General features: G+C 39.8%; 1 protein-coding gene across 1 annotated transcript in view; it reads left to right on the forward strand.

Moving 5' to 3' along the window:
- LOC103379641 (uncharacterized protein C14orf132) overlaps nucleotides 1-5,188 on the forward strand; it is a 31,146-nt gene extending 25,958 nt beyond the window's left edge. Inside the window, exon 2 of the mRNA XM_008311253.3 lies at nucleotides 1,815-5,188. Coding sequence (XP_008309475.1) covers nucleotides 1,815-2,051 — 237 coding nt within the window. The 3' untranslated portion in view covers nucleotides 2,052-5,188. The remainder of the gene's footprint in view (nucleotides 1-1,814) is intronic.
- Nucleotides 5,189-16,980: the final 11,792 nt, after the last annotated feature.

Genomic DNA, 16,980 nt, shown 5'->3' on the forward strand with positions numbered 1-16,980 from the left:
ACTTACAGTGAGTGAGTGGAGGGGGAGGGGAGTGGGGTGAAGAAGAGGAAGAGAGGCAGGGAGACCCAGGTTGTTGGACCTCATGCACGCCTGTCTGCCTCCATCATGCTCATGTGAACAGCAGGCGCTCCACAGGATGTGTCATGACATTATTCACCACCAGGGGCCAATGAGCGTGGAGCAGGAGAGGGCTTTCTAAACAGTGCTTTTTTTTTTCCCGCCGTGTGAGGAAAGTCCCGTGTTGTGTGTGTGTGGGTAGAGGGGGGGGGGGGGGTGGGGTTTGGGAGAGAAGGGTGAGTGAGCAGGACCAAAGGTGAGCAAATGAGCAACACAAATTCCCTGTGTATGTGAGAGCTCCTCGTCCCCTGAGGTATTTTTAGCTTTGTTTTTCAGAGAGTCTGTTTTCCCAGTCAGTGCGTGGCACAGGGTCTCTCATGCATTTCTCAATCATCTACCCCTCTGTGAAGACACACACACACACACACACACACACACGTAAAAGCACTGAGTTGCTTATGCTTTAATGGCTAACCTTCACAGGGCTCTTATTGTCCCAAGCAATAAATCACTTTCACTTGCCACAAACTGAAATATTCATTCTGTCTTAATCAAGCACTACCTTCTACACACACACACACACACACACACACACACACACACACACAGAGCTGTGTGTGGGACAGAGTGTTGCTCCCTGCATGTTTGTGTTGGAAGCGTTTGCTAATGATTTCGTGATGTTAGTTACCTTTGGTCGTGCCAAATATAGCGCTCGAAGTTGAAAACGTGTGACCAACAGGAACATGTGTGTCATGCTACAGAGATCGTTCCACTGTACGGACCTACAGGTTTCAGAATTGAATATTTAACATGTTAGTCATAACATGTTATTGTTGATTTTAGAAAGAAAAAAAAAACGATTCCGTTTTAAGGGATTGGAGTTGAAGTACTACTTACTTAGTCAGTAATAAATACATATTTTTGGATCAGCTGAACTGGGTTGCTGAACGTTAAAAAAAATGTTAAAAATACAGCACATTTTTGGATCAGCTGAACTGGGTTGCTTAATGTTAAAAATACAGCACACGGAGAAACAGGTGGGATTAGACCACAGGGAATTAGACCCAAGGGTTTGAACAGGTTCTGGACTGGGATTAGACCACAGGGAATTAGACCCATGGGTTTGAACAGGTTCTGGATTGTTCTCTGACTCTCTCCACAAACTCTGGTTTCCTCCCACAGTCCAGAAATATTCAGAATCACGTGAATCATTCACTCTAAATTGACCACAGGTGTGAATGTTTGCTCGTCTGTATGGCTCTGTGATTGGCTGTATACTTTACTCCAGCTCTCTCTGCTATCATAAAGAGGATGAAGCAGTAGAACATTAATACATGTGTAAAAAAAACAACTAAAAAAAACAAACCAACATGGTCTCAGTTTTAAAAGTTAGATTTGTTCAGCAGCTACTGGGGATATAATCAGTCAGGCTTTATAATTGTTTCCTTTGTTTATGTCTGATCTTCTGGAATATTTTTTAAAATATTTTTGGAAGTGAAACCTGTGAATTAATTTCAGATCTTATTGACCATAATTAAACCAACCATTGGTCAGGTTCTGACCACTGAACCTTCGCTGTTATAAAGATTGACCCTCTGAATGCCAGAAATGAAAGACTCCAATGATAAAATAATAACCACAGTGTAATAACCAGAAATATCAGACTGCTCTTTATTATTAGCATTCATGCTCGGTCTGTTTCACAGTCCCCTCAGTCTCAGTGATTTTAACCAGTCTGCTGACTGTCTTCCTCATAGATCCCAGTCATGACTGGAGCTTTTATGGACTCCTCGCCCAACGACGACTACAGCGGCGAACACTCGCTCTTCAACTCCTCGGCCAGCGTTCACGCCGCAGCCTCGGCAACCTCCGTGCAGTGTCAACAGGAAGAGTCCCAGTCAGTGTCCAGCGACGCCATCTGGCTCTGGATCGCCATCGTGGCCACTATCGGGAACATAGTGGTGGTGGGCGTGGTCTACGCCTGCACCTTCTGATGAGCAGACAAGTGTGTTCGTAAAGACAAATAAAAACACTTTTTCTGGACTCCTAGGAGAGGCATCGCTTTGTCTCTCCTAAGCTCACTCTCTCTCGCTCTATGTCTCTCTCTCTCTGTTGCACCTGACTAATGGATCAGTTTGAGCCCCCTAGGGTTTGTTAGTGGTCGTGGTTGACAATGATGTATAGACTCCTGCTGTATATTTCTTCATCGGAGGCACCGACTGGACCTGGGCCACATTTGTCAACAGGTGCAGGAGTTTGGAGAAGAAGCTTTGGTGTTTGACAGTGGAGGACCACGAACTTTCACTTTCAACCACCAACTCCGAAAAGGTTTTCGTTTCAATTCAGATTCAGTTTATGTTCAAATTCTAGTTGATCCAGATCCAGATCATCCACAGAAACATTTCTGAGTTTTTAACCAGCGATGGTTGGTGGCTTTGTCAGTCTTCCTCAAATGGGGGCGATATAAAAAAAAGTTTGAATACCCTTCCTGGAGACAAAAGCAAAGTCACCAACAAGCAGTGGTACTGTTGAGATGAGCGCCCGTTCCCTTCGAGGAGCCGTACACCTCAGACAGTTTCACATTAAAAGTATTGTTATGCCCTATTTTCATATATAAACTGGTTATCATCTCTGATAACAAGAAAAGACAAAGTATTTTATTTAGAGAAGTATTACTTCATGATATAACCAGTCGTTCACCATCCAGGAAGGCTGTGTTGCTGATTACAAACCACCACCGTACAGTTCTAGTAACCCAATAAAGTAAGGGAATTATTTGTGTACAACTATACTACTACTGCTTAATAATGATGTATTTGTTTTGGAAATTACGTAATACTTTAGTTTCGGGCTTTTGCTGTTGATAAGAAATAAATAGAATATTTTTACACTATTCAACGACAGGAAACAGATCTGGACATTGGCGGCCGTTTAGTTTCCTTATTTAAAATGTTGATTACAAGGTTTTTTCTGTTGAGAGGGTCATATCAGAGGATCTGATCGTGTACCATGTAGCTCTGTGATTAAGGACTCAGAGTGGGCGGGGCTAAGAAATCTGGTTCCTCACGAAGCATGTTTGCACTTTTGGGTTTTCACATCAGATCAGATCTAAACTAGAGGTTCATTCATCTATCAGTAAGATGAGCTCAGTCACTCAGTTTGTTTTACTGAGTGCGCTGTGCTCATACCTCAGATTAAATGTTAGTCCCGCATAAAATCAGAGAAACACAAAACTCACTAAAGTTTTTTTTTTTTTTTTAATTTTCCATAATTATAGCCTGTAAAAAATTCTTCAACTTCTCCAATAGGAGGAGACAAACCTTGTCCATCAGATACAGACTGTGATACAGATTATGTTTCCAAAACCAATTTCTAGAGATTTTTTTGATAGATCTGTACCAGTGTGAGTGGGAAGGCAGGATAATTTGGGGATGTTTTCTTTGTCTCCATCAACCTGCCGTTCACAGCACATTAGTTTTGTGTTACTGTGGAGGCTGGAGGCAGCCGTCGCCATGGAAACTATTACTAGCCCTAATTGGGAACAATAACTTTGGGTCTGAGGCATAAAGCTGCAGCTACATCTAGAATTACACAGTCTCTCAGAACAAAGGCCTGTATTTAGACAAATAACACAACTTGTACAAACCGACTTTTAGTCTTTCAGCATTTCCTTCTAAGAATTTATTTCTCCCCTTTAATAAACACAAGGATCTTCTAAGGTGAACTTACAGTACGGTGGGACCATGTCCTCATCAGATCTCCTTTTTAACACAGCTCTGGTTCCTGAAAAAAAGGCAGCGCCTGGAACAAAAATTGGATTGGTAGTATCAAATATTTGGAAGCACAAAGCACGAACTGTGAACAAACACCCGTGGACTTCTAAAAAAAATCTGAATGTTTGTCAACGTTTGAAGTTTCCTCTGAAATGAACGAGAAACCAAAGGACAAGCAAACAGTAAGAAAACGTTGGCACCACATGTTGGAATTTTGGTACGAACTGGATTGAACTGGAAAAACGGAGGTTTGAAAAGGACGAGTTTTGAAGCCGCTGTTGGTCTGGTTTAAGACAAATGTCCACCACGTGAATAATGGTTCTTAAAGTGGGGACGGGGCCCCTTGAGGGGTGCAGCAAGAATAATTTGTTTCAATTTCAATACCTTCTTTATTTGTCCTACAGTGGGGCAGTTGCACTGAATTGTAATTTTATTCTTTTGTTCAATGAGAGAAGCAGTTTTTAGGAATTATAAATAAAGTTTCTGTCAAGTTTTAAAGCAATAGCTGTCGGAGTGTTAGCCTGCAGAGGGCTGGGCTCATCGGTTGTTATATTTACTAAAGGGGGTGCTGCAGAAAATGTTTAGGAACTACTGAAAAGAGTACTGAGAGCTTTTGGAATACTTATTACAGTGACTAAACAAGTCTGACAATACTGGGACTGTTTTTGACCCGAAATAGTTCCTTAGAGGTTGGACTATCAAAACAGTTTGGGATGAAGGATGAAGGAGGACGTTGTTCAATTCAATTCAACGCCTCTAAGTTAATTTCTAATGGTTCCGGGTCCTTCAAACGTCCTTGTTATATATGGTGGAAATGTGGTTCCAGATTAGCAACAAAACTGTCTTGTTAACACCATGTTGTCCATGAAGTGCAGCAGACTATACTGGCTAACTGTAACAACTGTTTGACGTAGGGAGAAATCCAGACACACTATTCTCTTCTTATTATAATGAGTGTGCATACATGTAATGTTCTGAGAAGGAATTTTAAAGCCTACTATTTTTAATAAATGGTTGCTGTAGAAATGTTTGAACCCGTTGTAAATGGCGTCTATTTTGGCTCACTCACTGTCACCGGAGGATGATGAGAGGATGATGATGCGCTATCCTCCTCCAAATGAGCAGGGGATGCTCACATTGGAGCCAATGCCACTGGCAGACATCACTAGTCGAAGCCGGGCCATCAGGTGAGATTGATGCAAAGCTCAGATGGCGCCATCTGTCATTTTGACACAGGCTCAGGTTGTTTAGAAAATAACCTTGATTCAATTCTCTGTGGAGGCCTGCACCCATCTGCACCACGGTTGACATGGTCTGTGGAAAAACTACTGCAGTAAAATCCATGTATTACATTTTCATTGAGTTGTATTACTGCTGCAGGATGGTTCCAAACCCAACTGAGAAATCTCCATAAATGATGAAGCTGCCATATGTACTTCGTTTGCACAGCCGGCAAGAAAAAGGTGCATTTGTAGCATTGAAGATGATTGTGATAAATCCTCCTGGTGGTCATCATGATTCACAGTCTGATTCTCCAGGGAATTATTTGGTCCATATTTAGTTTTTTTGTCCAGAGAAATTATTTGGTCCATATTTAGTTTTTTTTCCAGAGATGTTTTATTGAAATTGAAAATATTTTGAAAAGAGTGTCACCTTAAACAAATGCAAACCTTTGGGGGGAGAAAAGAAATGAAATGTCATAATAACTCACATACTGTATGTGAGTCTCGTGTCTGTGAAGATTCTCATTCATCCAGGTCATGTTATCCAAAGAGTTTAGTGGGAAGCAACTGGTGAAGTTCCTCAGTTGAGGAACGAAACGTCTTTTGAACTCCTAGAAGTCTTTTGCCTACAACTAAACCTTTTGGATATATGAGCCTCGATAGTACAGCCTTAATGTTTGCAGATGATGTGATGATTGTACAAATGGCCACAGTTTGATCACTAGAACAACAACGCTAATGGCCTCAGCCAAATAAGGACTAAATTACAGGGGTTTTCAGCTGTGGGTTAAACAGAAAAAGCCTCTTGGATGTAGTAATTATAATAAGTAATTATTTGGATGACTACTTTTTACTTCTACTTGAGTAATATTATTCTGAAGTAACAGTACTTTTACTTGAGTACAATTTTTGGCTACTCTACCCACCTCTGACCAAAACAAACAAACAAAGAAAAAATCTTTGGGCAAACGGATCTACCCCGACTTCACACAGATGCAGCAGCCTGTCTCCACAGAACAATGGCAGGGCCCATGAATAAATGCCCACAGTAGAGAAATAAAGACTGTGTAATAAATTAAATGCAGGTTTTGAATAAATGAATATCGAATAACACATTTGCATGAACGCCACGTAATTTGTTTATTCTTTCATCCAGTGTCATTGTGGAGAGGCTGTAAAGACGACTTGGCTTAGCGAATACTTTATAGATACGTAGCTGCCTTTTTAGCAAGATCAAAGCAAATGTTGACAAAGGAGGAAACGTCTGGTGTGTATTATCTTATCCAACTTTTTTCCTTCCTTGATAAATCTTCAAAAACAATCCAAACCTCTCCTTTTCTCAGTCGACCAAGTTATTTTAGTCATGTTAAACTTCTGTTAGCCTCTAATGCTTAGGAATCTAATATATTACAAGTGGAAAAAGTCTGAGATCCAAGCTTTCTGGAATGCACCATTAATTGACTTCACTCCTACATGGAAGGTTCCACCACTAACACACCTGCTTTAAAATATGACATATATATTGTTTATATGGATATATATGTGTATGTCTATTGACAGTTATTTATTTTTTTAATTTCATATTGTTATACTTATGTGCAATAACCCTCTGATCCCCCTGTGCGTGGGGGGGCGGGGGGCTGGAGAGGGGCACAAACTCCAACAGAGCAACTACCGTATTTTCTGCACTATAAGTCGCTCTGGAGTATAGGGAGCACCAGTGCCTTCTAGTGGCTGTCAGTGTGAAAATAACGAACTTGTAAATGTTCAGTGGTACAAGAGTAGCACATACTGGTCACCGAAATTACATATATTTTAATATATAAGTCGCACCTGAGTACAAGTCGTAAACTCCGCCAAAGGATGAAAAAAACCCACTGCGATTATGCGACTAGTTCGGAAAATACGGTATGTTCTTTCCACCCGAGGAAGAAGTGGAGTCGAAAACATTCAGAGATCACATTTCATGGAATACTCGTTCACTCTATAGACCTACGCACAGAGCAGATCATCTGGTTCCCCAGTGGAAGGGCTGCTGGGGTTAGCACCATACAGAGTGATCATCGCCTTTGAATACACCACGGGTTAGTCTAATTCCCCTCAGCAGAGGAGATAAAGAAGGAAATGAAGTCAGCTGCACCTAATCCTCCAGCAACCTTCCTCTGCATCCGATGAAGCAATTAGACTGTGTTCAAAAATAAAAGCCCCGAGGGGTGAGGCGAGAAGACTCTGACAGAGTGAGCAGCAGAGGCATATAATAAAAATCCATCAAAACAAAAAAAAAAAATAGCAAGTCGTGTTGACCTTGCTGGGGCTAATCTGTACTAATGCATGGTGATTATTAAAATTTCCAGGTAATGTGTGCGAGAAAACTCCTGTGGGTTTAGCTGTGAATAATGGATCGTGTTAATTTAGCAGAAGCATGGCATTAATCAGATTAAAATAAAGCAAGAAAGACATAATATTGCTGCCAAGTTCTGCAGGGAGTCATAAACTTCATTGTCCAATCATGAGTGAGAGCCTGTTACAGAGTCCTACACAGATGTGTGGCACTAACTGTGAATGTGCCTGAAACAGCAGATTTTATTCATTACAAGTCATTACATACAGTACATTTGGACTGAGGCTGGAACTGATGTCTGTCACTGTCTGTCTCCACTGTCCATGTGTCGGTGCTGGTGGGTGTATGGAGGGAGGAGGGTGGGTGGGGGGGGGGGGGGGGGGCAGTGAGTAAGACTGGTGCTGTCCCTGCATCATCAGGAGCCTCCACACTTTTCTGGAAGTACAGTTTTAAGCACAGCAGAAAAAAAAAAAGAAATCCTGCACAAATTACATCCACAGGAATCATTAAAGGAGTTTTCCTCCTTGACATTTACTTACGTTTGGATCTTGTATTAATTTCACACTGATCTGGACATGATTAGGATTTTGTTTAGATTTAACATCCCCTGGAAAACATCAGCATCTTCTGCTAAACCCCCCAGAACCGATTGTGTTCCTCTTCTGTATCCTGGTGATTTAGCTAAAAATAATTACAATGCAAATTTGCTGCCGTCAGGATAAAGAGTTTATTATAAATAAAGCCGCCTTTGACAAGTGTGTCACGCCAGAACAGTTTCAAAGATGAAAAAGTTGAGGGAAGAAAAGATCTGAGTGACACTTTATTAACAAAGTTTATTTGAAGATGAAAGTATGTAGAGTTCTGTCCTTGTGCAGATGTCTGGATAGAAATAGACCCTTGTTTGGACACCACGTGGGTCATGTGACCAGTTTGTGATTAGCCTATGTTGTTGGTTTGTTTGTTTTGTTTTTTGTTTTGTTTGTTTTTATGGGGAAATTTTATTTACTTGTAAAATCTTTCCTGTTGGAATTTCAGTTTTTAAATGAAGTTCATTCGTGCAACTGCCAACTCCTGTGTTTTGTGTGATTCACAGTGTGAAATCTCAGCCTGTTTAGCTGAAAACATTGCTACATAGATGCACTCACAGGAATTGAAGAAAGACACGCAGCGATCTTTAACAGCTCTGTTTTCATAGCCATCTGCTGCCATCTAGTGGTAAAATATTTAGTTGTTCTGCCTGTCACTATGCATTGATATTTAGTTGTTCTGCCTGTCACTATGTATTAATGGACATTGAAGGAATATTTTTTTATATAAAAAAGATAAATAATAGTTTTCAGACCAATTAAGCGTAATTGGATCATCTATGGCACAGCTGATGATCTTTCATGCCAGACTAGTGCCACGGACCAGTGGTTGGGAATCACTGCTCTAAATGACCTCTGAAAAAATGTCACAGAAAATATATATAAGTATATATATATTTTCTTCCTATTATTAGATTCTTCCAACAAAGGGTGTTTCGTTGCAGGAGAAAGATCACTCTGAAAATAACATGAGCCACATCAATAATAATAAGAAACAATAACGATAAAATGGACCGTTTGTGAGCACTCACTTAAATATTGACCGCAGGTGTGGCTGTGAGTGTGAACGGTTATTTGTCACTGATTATTGCCCCCGTCACGGTCTGCTGCCCTGTCCAGGATGCTCTCTGCCTCTCTCCTCCTGTCAGCTGGGATATTGGATCCAGCTCCTGCTGCTTATCCTCATAACGAGATAAGCAGCAGGAGATGAATTACGGTGATGTTATCACAACATCAGCCTGTCTGCAGGCGGTCACCTCTGGAGCTGGAGCCAAAGGTTCAAAGAAAAGATAATGGCGAGGCCAGACTCTGGTGTAGGTCAGTGTTTATTAGTTAGTGTCTAGGATTAGGTTCTTAATCTGTCCAAACGCTTCCTAATCCGAATGTTTTTCTCTTTGAAGATATAACAAATAAAAACCAGAAATAGTTTCCCAAAAATAGTCCATCCACCTTTGGATGTTCTCCTGTGGCCACATGAGCTGTCATCACGCTGAGAGAGATTTTACAGAAATTCCTCCTGAAAGCCTTTGTGTGATTGTCTCATGATAACACATGAGAGGAGAAGCAGCGTTGGCTAGAAACTGATTTTAGGTGGGCTGCTACCATGGCAACAGCAGGCAATATAATATATTTGGATTGAACCTCCGGCCTGTGGCAGTCATTTCTGGTTCTGGTCCTTGTGTTTCTGAAAACACTTACAAACCTGAAACAAAGATTGGTTAATGTCTGTGAGGAGATGTATCTGCAGCTCTGACAGATCAGGACGATTAGAAAAGATGATACGCACTTTCATGAGGATAACGTTAAAGTTGTGCACAGACAGCATTCCCACGTGTCCTGAAAAATTTTGATTAATTTTGTTGTCAAAAACAATATGTCCATGAAACGCCTAGTTTCTCACTTAAGTAAATGCTAGTGAGGCTAACAGTCAAGCAGCCAATCAAATGTGCACGTCACCTCAGTGAGGTTCCAAACACTTTTCAGTCCATTATATCCGAAGGACGGGGGCTCAGTACTAGTGTGAGATGTAATGACATGTTGTGCTAATGTTCTGGGAAATAATAATTGCAGATTGGTGGAGTCGTAGTAATCCCGCCTGCCACTAGAGGGAGTTCCAGGCTAAATCCCACCTACTGTAGCCACCAAATACCAGGTTGGTTGGCATCAGGAAGGACATGGAGTGAGTGTAAAAACTCACTGCCAAATCACTGTGTGTACTAGTGCGGTGGTGACCCCTGCAGGACAGACCAGGTCAAAGTGATCTTAAGTGAATGCAAGCATTCTCCACATGATAATATATCACATGAAGATAAAACACATCTACGCAACAGATTTACACCTACACGAGGGATGTCTGATATTAACTGTTTGCCAATATCCGATATGCCGATATTTCCGATTCTGATATCAACCAATACCGATATATAGGCTTTGTAATATTTTTATTTATTTATCTGTACAAACCACTGTATGAGTATGAGATTAATTAAATTAGCTACAATGCTGCCATCTAGTGACTTTCCCTTTGATATACAGCCGTTTATCCCCAAAACTATTTTTAGGGCACACATCATTTGGTAACCAATTGATTCTTACAGCTATTATATTATATGCTGATATCGGCGATAATGTCGGTCGGCCAATATTATCAAACATCCCTAACCCAGAACCAAAAAACTTGACAATTTTCAGAGAAACTTTCTAGTACAGAACTCTTGTTTTTATTATGGCCCAGACTGATGTATTTGTCTTGAATTTGTGTTTTTTAGAACACAAGCCACAACTAAAATCCTAAATTACCTCCAATGCCATAAGATGGTTCATGGCGTGCTAAGACCGCCAGGGTACAGAGACTCTTAAATGCAATCTGTCGGCTCATCCTCCCCAGTGCAGCCTCTCCATCCTCTGTAAAAGATCTCATTTACTGTTCCTCCATAATGGGAGCTGAGCATCGTCTGGATCCAAAAGACCTTTTCTTTAATTTAGTGTCCGTGATGAGTGGACGTCTGTCTCGTCAGTGAGAGACAGGAGAACAGACACGTAGTCTCCGCCTGTCACCTCAAATAAGAAAGAGAAGGCGATTCATGGGGCAGCTGCCCTTTACAGACCTCGGACGAATTCCTGAACAGCTGTGTTCTCATCAGAACCTCCGACTTCTTAATCTTATTCTTATAAGGTTTTTTTTCTGCCTATTGCTTCACTAAGCAGATCCTGATTCTGCTCCATATAATTTATTCCTCAAAAATAATTCATTTTAGCTTCTAGTTGGTAGGTTTTAGTCTATTGCACTAAACATTTCAAATGGCACCAAACTGAAATCATTTGAATTCAGGGAAGCAGGTATCACCATAGTAACCAAATAAAACAATGTTGGAATATTTCGATCTTAACCAACCTCCAACATCTACATTAAGATTCCTGAAGCCGCTCCCGCCGTTGTCCTGCTGTCAGTTGGGAATCACATCTAAGTCTCAGGAGAAGGTCTTAATCACTCAACCTGTATGGGATCCATAGGCGGAATTCTGCTCCATCTGCACCACATGGCAGATGTTACATTAACTGAATAAGACGTCACCGCCTCCGCTCTGTCACTGTGGCGGACATCAGTATGCAGGAAGTGCCGCCTGTCACCAGGAAGACTGACATGTTTCCATCTGCTGCTCTTACACATTCGCTGGATAAAAATGATGACATCACACACAGTGGTTTGGTCAACGGCCCGGGATTCGAGTTGAATCACCTCTGGGTCTGATGTAGGCCGCGGAGAACGGAGAGAGCAGAGACAGATAGACAGATGTAGCAGCTGACAGAAGATGACAAGATGATGGAGAAGATCAGAAATGCACGAGAACAGACAGACGGAAAAGGGTCCTGATTGAAAGAGGAAGGTTCTTTTCTCCGCTGTGAGCCTCAGTCTAAGTTTCTCTGGGTTTGAGGCAGCGTGGATTCTTAGACTCCTTCTGCGAACCTTGCAGGTGAACCAGTAAAACAGTTTTATTGTTTGTTCCCCCTTTTCAAGGCTGCCATATGCTGCTTTATGATTCCTGTAAGGTAATTTCAATCTGGACTGACAACACTTGAAGAAGTTCTTGGTTTTATAAACACAGCCCAGAAAAACAGGACCATCCCGCTGATATTTTGATTTGAATATATAATTATGTATCACAATGAAATTGTGATAAAAAAAACTTTTGACACAGTACAACAACAAAGTGAATCACAGTGAAATTAATTAAATAAAACTGTATCTAAAAAACCCTAAAATTTACACATTTAAAACCACTAAAACCACCATGTCATGGTGTTTTTTTTTTCTTCGACGTTAGCGTCGAAAATGTATTTGTTTTTTGGTGTATTTTCCTTTCAATTGACATGTTGTCCACTAGAGGGCGGTATTTAGGTATTTTTAGAAGCTTGCGTTTAAAGCTAAAAAGAAAACATTCCGTGTACATGCCTCACGGGAAACTACAGGGGCGCGGAACAGGGTGTGTTTTTAAGACACAATGAAAATAAATAAATAAAATATATCTTTTGAATTATTGAGATTATTGAATATGAATGTAGTTAAGCTCAATACATGTCCAACTAAATGTATACTTTTGTCCAGTGCAATCATTTTTATGAATGATTGCACGTTTTGCAATATTTGTTGCAAGGTGTGTGTGTGTTTGTGTGTGTGTGTGTGTGTGTGTGTGTGTTTGTGTAGCTATATCATCAATAAAAGGAAACCATGGTTTCAAATGTCAAATAATGTTGTGGAGGAGTTGGCAGTCAAAACCACAGCTCTTCACTGTGGTAGCATCCGAATAATTAAATATTTATTCGCAGCCCCGTGGTTTCCTCCCACCCAGTTTACCTCACGTTCAGAGTAAACACTGAGGTTTTAGTTTTCAGCCCAGAATGTGGACGTCAACATCGTTAGTTCACCATAAATGGCAACTTATCTACGAGGATTCTCACTCATCAGTTCTAACTGGTGGTGTGGAGTACAGTGACTGTAATTTAGATGTTTATGTTCTGTCATCCATGTAACAGAATGAAAATCAAACATTGGCTGCCCAATGCTGACTCAGTGTTGAAAAAGGTCTTGAAGAAACTTGTTTTTAAATTGAAAGTAGAAAATGACACGTCAGCTACACCGGGGCCTTAACCCTTTATAGCAACATTCGTTTGAATTACAAAGTAGTATACAAACGTGATGGATAAATGGGTAAACTGTCCCAGTTCAGTAAGAAGTACTTAAAGGTAGCGTGTAACTAGTCAAAGTGTAACTGAAACTGTCTTAAAGTTATATATTCAAAATAATCAATGTTTACATCCATTTACAGAAGGCAGATGGTTTAAGCTATATGTTGGCTAAAGGCTAACGTGCCAAAACGTTTCAAACTGCAATAAAAACCCCCAAAATGAACTAACTTTAGTAACAACAAAACATAGCCCAGAATATGAAAGCTGCTTTACCATAGCAAAATGTTACTAAAATTTGACAAAGAAGCTACTAATTAATCAGATAGCAATGTGGTTGAAAAATATGCTAGCTAAAAGCTAGCAACAAAGTTACACATCAGACGCAAATGGACTAAAATACGTTAAACATGACCCACAAATATGTAATTGTGGATCACAAACAAACAAAAATACTAACAGAGCTAACAGATAGTAACAACAATTATCAATCTGCTTGGAATTTTATTAAATATGTATGTTAGCCAAAACCTGTACATAATGATGCAGATACTATAATGAATGAATTGTATACGAATACAGGGGGATCTATTAATGATAAACTGATAGATAGATGGATGGATGGATAGATGGATAGATGGATAGATAGATAGATAGATAGATGGATAGGTAGATGCTATTCTACTAGCAGTAAAATCAGCAGTACTTAAGATTTGACTTCTCCATCAGTTTTAATGGATTTGTGCCTAGTGGCTCCAGTGCATTAGTGTTCTCTTGAGGGCCGGGGCCACGCCCTGTTACAGGCCCACATGTTTGGATGGAGCCAAATCTTCAAACTCTCACTCATTTTAATTGTCTGGGACAGCTGTCAAAACAATAGACTGTATATATAAATGGCTGTGTGTGTGTGTGTGTGTGTGGAGGCCGGGCTGTGATTTTTCAGCCCAGAGTCTCTGAAGTGTCCGCAGTTATGAAACAGGGAACCGGGGGTGGGGACCGACCGAAGTTCTGCTGTTCAGACTGGAAAAATATTTAGGAGACAGATAATGAGCTGACTATTTTGGAAAAGGGACATGAGCCTCACCGCCCCCACGTCCAGACATTTGTTATATACTTCATTACACACCACAGACAGTAAATTGACGTCAGGCCACAGACTAGCATTTATTACCATGTGGCTACTAATGTATCACAGCATGAAGTACTCCAGAAGGCTAGAAAAAAGAACTCGGAGGATTGGGTTGTTGAATAAATGTTAGGTTTGAACAAAACTGTAAAAAAAAATATTATTATTTTTTTCTTCTGTCTTTTGATGGAGAGAGATGAAGATTTTATTTTCTGTGATTTCCTCAGTACCAGCAGTGAAACTCCAACATAATGAAATGTTTCTAGTATAAATGTGTTCTCACTCACGTTTGAGCTTCATGGTAAAGGGCTCACTCTCAGAGAGAAATGTTATTTCTCTTTAATATTTAATAATATCAGTCATCAGAGGATTCATCTCATCTCACATTTGTGAGGGTTTCTCATTATGAAAAATATGTTGTTTTTTCAATGACCAGTATTTGTCACATTTATAATTGGGTTAAAAAAATCATCAATATATCAAACATATTTAAATATGTAATTGGACTGAAAATCCTCTTTCCACCTCTAGGATTTTTGTCTGTTTACATTTGTCTCCAGACGTTTTGAATATTGTGGAAAAGTGAGTCTATGTCGTGTTAATTTCACTTCACTGTTCCACCACTGGACATGGATTTTTAATATGACTGAGTGACAAGATAAAAACAAAAACATACATAAAGTACATAAAATAAATCTTAATATTTTCCACTGTTCTGTGTTAAAGATGCATTTTCAGTATGACTCTACACATTTTTGACATTTGACATCAAATACAGGGCAGAAAACCCGGGGGCAGCGGAGAGCTGTGCCTCAGATCTGACGGCGTGATCCAATCAAACTGGGTCACATGACGCGGGCCCGTTTCTGTTCCTCAGGCTGAGGAACAAAATGTTTAAACAGTACATTTTGTTTCCAGCTCTCGTAGAGCACCCTATTTAATTAAACAGTACTGTTTAAACATTTTGTTTCCAGCTCTCATAGACCACCCTATTTATAACGTACACAACAAGCAACGAGGAGATTATATCTGATGTGGAATCTTATCGTTCCAAGAAACAAAGAAATTAAAGGAGGAAAAGGAAGAGGGGTTTCACTGCAGGAGGAAGTCTCATTACCTCCCTGTTATTACTTTCGCTGTAGCTGTCATGGAGAAATAATGGGGGTCAAAAGAACGGTGGCAACACAACAGAATAAACACAAAACACTTTTGTTTTATTGTCCAGTTCTTTTTCAGCTCAGGGTCACTGTAAGGTCACTGATTACAAACCAGAATATGAAGTTTAGACTCACTGTAAGATTTATTGTTTTGTAAACAGTAAAGTTTCTGCTTCAGGATGTTATGAACGACTCAGCGTTTGCCAACAAGAAATGAAGAACTGAAATATTTTAGGAAACATCCCTGTTTTTTATTTTTATACTCTCAAGCTTCCTCATGGTCACACATGTTAGTCACACCAATCACATGAATGTGACAGATCACATTGTTTTTACCAGCCAAATAAACAGCAACCTAAAAAAACCTATTGTTAAAAAAACACATATTCCTCAATTTTTGTTTTAAAATGTCATGTTGTTATTTGAGGGACAATTTGGATTTTTGTTTTCTTAAAATACCCAGAGTTCAAATTCTATTGTGAGCAACACAACAACTTAATTCAATAAATCGTTTTTTTATCTATTCACTGACAACATTTGTGTTTTACTACAGTTAAAGTACCCAATCATAAGTACAATCATGAGGAAGAAACATCAGGATCACTTCAATGATGAACACAGCAAGATGAGGTCAGAAGCTAAAAGTTAGGGAAATGTTACAAAATGTCAAACTGTAAAAGAAATGGAAGTTGTTGTAGAACTATAAGTTACTTCAGTACAATAAAAACGTCACTTGTTGTAGAACTATGTTGTAAATGTAAACTACCGTTGTTTTCTCTGTAAAAAACAATGTAAAATATATTCTGTAAATTTGTAAGTGAGAAATGATCAGATGGAGCAGAAAACCATTTAACACAGGAAATTAATGAGTGAAAGTTGAGAACATGCAGTTAATACAGTTACAAGTTGCGTAAAATCTGCTAAAGAGACTAAAACATGACTGGTTAGTGTCAAAAAGTAGCTGAGTATAAGTGTCCCGGAAACTAATTTACTGTTTTGTTAGAAAAATATCTCCCCCCAAAAAAACAGTTAACTCAGCAAAAATCTGTTACAGAACTTTATCTTTAAATAAGCATAGTGATAGTGAGCTGTAATATTCAGAACAAATAAATTAGGACTAATGTTTAACTGTATCCACAGCAGTCGTTACCAAACATATCTAACATATGTTCTAAACATATGTTTTCTTTTAAACCAAATACTATGAGAAACTGAAGAGTTCTATTGTGTTTATGTCTTCAGTTCAAATGTGGGTGTAGGGGAGCCCTGAAGGACCAGTTCTGACATCGCACTCTGGGGAAGGTTACCATCGTACTGAGAACAGGGTGGAACGATGGAAAACATGTGCGCCACATCAAGGCCGCCGTGTTTGTCTGTTTAAAATCTCTGTGAAACCATCCGCCCTTCCTTCCAAAATAAAACTTTTCTGCATCAAATAAAGAGCAGGGTGAAGAGGTGGAGCAGCCGCAGAGGCTCCAGTCGGGACACCGGGCCTTGAACCAAAAACATCTGCACCACACGGCTGCAGGGTC

This window comes from Cynoglossus semilaevis, chromosome 1, assembly GCF_000523025.1.
Source record: "Cynoglossus semilaevis isolate Cse_v1.0 chromosome 1, Cse_v1.0, whole genome shotgun sequence".
In the NCBI taxonomy this organism is placed as follows: domain Eukaryota; kingdom Metazoa; phylum Chordata; class Actinopteri; order Pleuronectiformes; family Cynoglossidae; genus Cynoglossus; species Cynoglossus semilaevis.